Here is a 2,711-nt window from a genome sequence, read left to right on the forward strand (position 1 = left end):
CGATCCGGCGATCCACAGCACTAAGTTGATGTATTTCCTCAGCGACCAGCACAGATCAGATCTAGGCATGACGAAGCAGATATCGTCCTCTTTTGGAAGACCAAACAAAGTAGTTTCGCCTTCACAACGAAAAACACGGCGGCCTAGCGTGAGCGGAAGTTGCGGCTTAGCGTGAGCTGAGGCTGGGCTAGAGTGAGCAGAGGTGGCGGGGTTGAGAACGGCGCGGCCGGCGGATCCGACGAAGGAGCAGCAACCACATGTGACGACCCCAGGCTGGACTCGATCCGGCGATCCACAGCACTAAGTTGATGTATTTCCTCAGCGACCAGCACAGATCAGATCTAGGCATGACGAAGCGGATATCGTCCTCTTAGCCTTACGTCAGCCTTGGTTGTGAAATGCTATTGGCTCTTGTATGGCTCATGACCGATTGTGTCATTCTACGGGACAAGAGTATATTTCTGAATGAGATGTGAGCGCGTTAACGGAGCGGGATCATTTTCAGCGAATAAAACCTTATGTTTTACTCTTCTTCGCATAAAGACATCGTATGGCTTCAGAAGAATTGGAATGCAACACGACTTGTTTGTAATGCTTTTATACTGCTTGTTTATGGTCAGTTTTTGCAATAAATACCTGTGACTGCACTTATTTGCCTGTTATGTGTTTTATATTGTTCAGAAGTGGGTAGGTTTAGGGTAGGGGTGGTGTTAGGTGCTCCAATAAAAGTATAAATTTATATAAAATTATATTTTTTACAAATGCATGCAAACTATTAAATTAAGACAAACAACCGAAAACAATGGAGGACACTGCACATCGAAAAATGGCGCTAAATGGGTACCTTGAGCGTCAAAAAGCGACGCCAAGGGGTCCTGACCAAGCGTCAATATGTGACAAGTTGGGAGTAAGAATGTGTTGGTAGTTTTTATGTGTGCTGAAAAAAGTGGAAGCAGCGAAAGAGGAAGAGATAAGAGCTTGTGGTAAGCAGTTTTATGTTTTAGTGCCATGTCGCGTTGATTTCATGTCGCATTTTTATTGGTAGGTCAGTAAACGTGGATCGTAGCAGCAAACACACTGTGCCATGATCATGCTGTACCATAGGCTTTGGTCGCAAGACTGTGGCAACGGCCGTCTTTGAACCTCTTTCACTGTACGACACAGGATCATCGATTAGGCGCCACGATCACAGAAATCACCTCGATTGTTTCACGAACCCAATCTTTCGTCTGGGACAGCCGAAAATCATACAGTGTGTTTTGGCCGTTACTCAGAACATCTAAAACAACAGCACAGCAATGCCTTAACAACTACCTAGCAACACCATAGCAACCACAAAATGACACCTTAACAACAACCCAGAGCACCTGCTAACCACATAGTGTGATTGTGTTGACAGAAGCCTCACGGCCTATGAGTTTTGTACTAATAATACTACAATACATTTACAAAACCACCTAGCAATGCCCTAGCAACCATCCAGAACATTCTAGCAACCATTCTACCAATCACACACTGAAAATGACTCAGAATACCTAGCAACCACATAGCATGGTTTTGACACAAACATCATAGCAATGAGTTTTGTTCAGGCAAACAATACAAATACCAAAGTAACCACATAGAAACATGCTAAAACCATATAGCAACCACATAGTGATGCCCTGGCAATAAACCACAACACCCTAACAACATGGCGGTGAATACTCGGACAATACTCTTGTCACAGCATAACAAAAGGGCTGAATTTATGAATTCCTCAGTGTGTTTCAAATCAAACAGAAACAGCATAATATAAAAGGGTGTAAATGGGCACTAAGGAAATGGTGCTTTTAACCACCTTCAGCAAATGCTTGTCACTCTTCAGGCACCTGGCAACCGCAGAGCTCCAGCAGAACTGATTCATCCGAAGAGAATCCAGGTGTTAATTAACGGCGGCCGGGCAGAAGGAGCCGGATAGCAAGCAACAGGATGATGATGAGGCGGCCAGCTGACATTTGCCATGTCTCTTAGCAACACCATATTACTTCTGTGATAGGTCTGCTGCACATGTTACTCACACAGTGACAAGTGTTCATTCCATCATAAATAGTCTGGGTTTCGCTTTTTCTTTTTTTCAGTCAAAATGAGTAATGGTTGGGCAGTATTTTTTCTACAGTGAAAATTGACCCCATTTACTTTCTCATTTTCACTTGTTTCTGGTCTTACTGTGCACGATTGATTAGTGCATGTTATTCCAAAAAATAATAATAAATTTGACCTTTTTCAAAATGTAATAACGTGGTCTGCCTTTCAAATTACTTTCCTTTTTGGCTGATATCAGTGTGCGTATTATTAAACCCTTCCTATCCACCACCTGCTCCCAAGGAGGTCAAATAGGAGTTTCCACAATAAAGAAAATAAAACTTTGAAAAAACAAGTTTAAAACACAAGAGCCAAGTTCTTACAAATGTAATCTTTGTACTAATGTTGGTTTCATTTAAGAAAAGGTTCAATTAAATGACTAAAGATGTGGTGTAATCCTCAAGAATACCATATTTTTCTTACCTACCTTGAATAGGTGTCAGTATGCATGTTAAATATTTCATTTTTCCAAAACTGAACATAGTTTTAAGATTAAAAAATATTATAAATTATTAATGCATTAAAGGAATAGTTCATACAAAAATGACAATTTGCGAAAAATTTACTCACCCTCAACAAATCCAAGA

General features: G+C 41.2%; 1 protein-coding gene across 1 annotated transcript in view; it reads left to right on the top strand.

Moving 5' to 3' along the window:
- The window catches only part of LOC107677823 (uncharacterized), an 8,909-nt gene extending 6,949 nt beyond the window's left edge, over nucleotides 1-1,960 (top strand). The window contains exon 3 of the mRNA XM_016472859.1: nucleotides 1,868-1,960. Within this exon, the coding sequence (XP_016328345.1) occupies nucleotides 1,868-1,960 (93 nt within the window). The remainder of the gene's footprint in view (nucleotides 1-1,867) is intronic.
- Nucleotides 1,961-2,711: the final 751 nt, after the last annotated feature.

Source organism: Sinocyclocheilus anshuiensis, unplaced genomic scaffold (assembly GCF_001515605.1).
Source record: "Sinocyclocheilus anshuiensis isolate Anshui unplaced genomic scaffold, SAMN03320099.WGS_v1.1 scaffold1310, whole genome shotgun sequence".
NCBI classification, from domain to species: Eukaryota; Metazoa; Chordata; class Actinopteri; order Cypriniformes; family Cyprinidae; genus Sinocyclocheilus; species Sinocyclocheilus anshuiensis.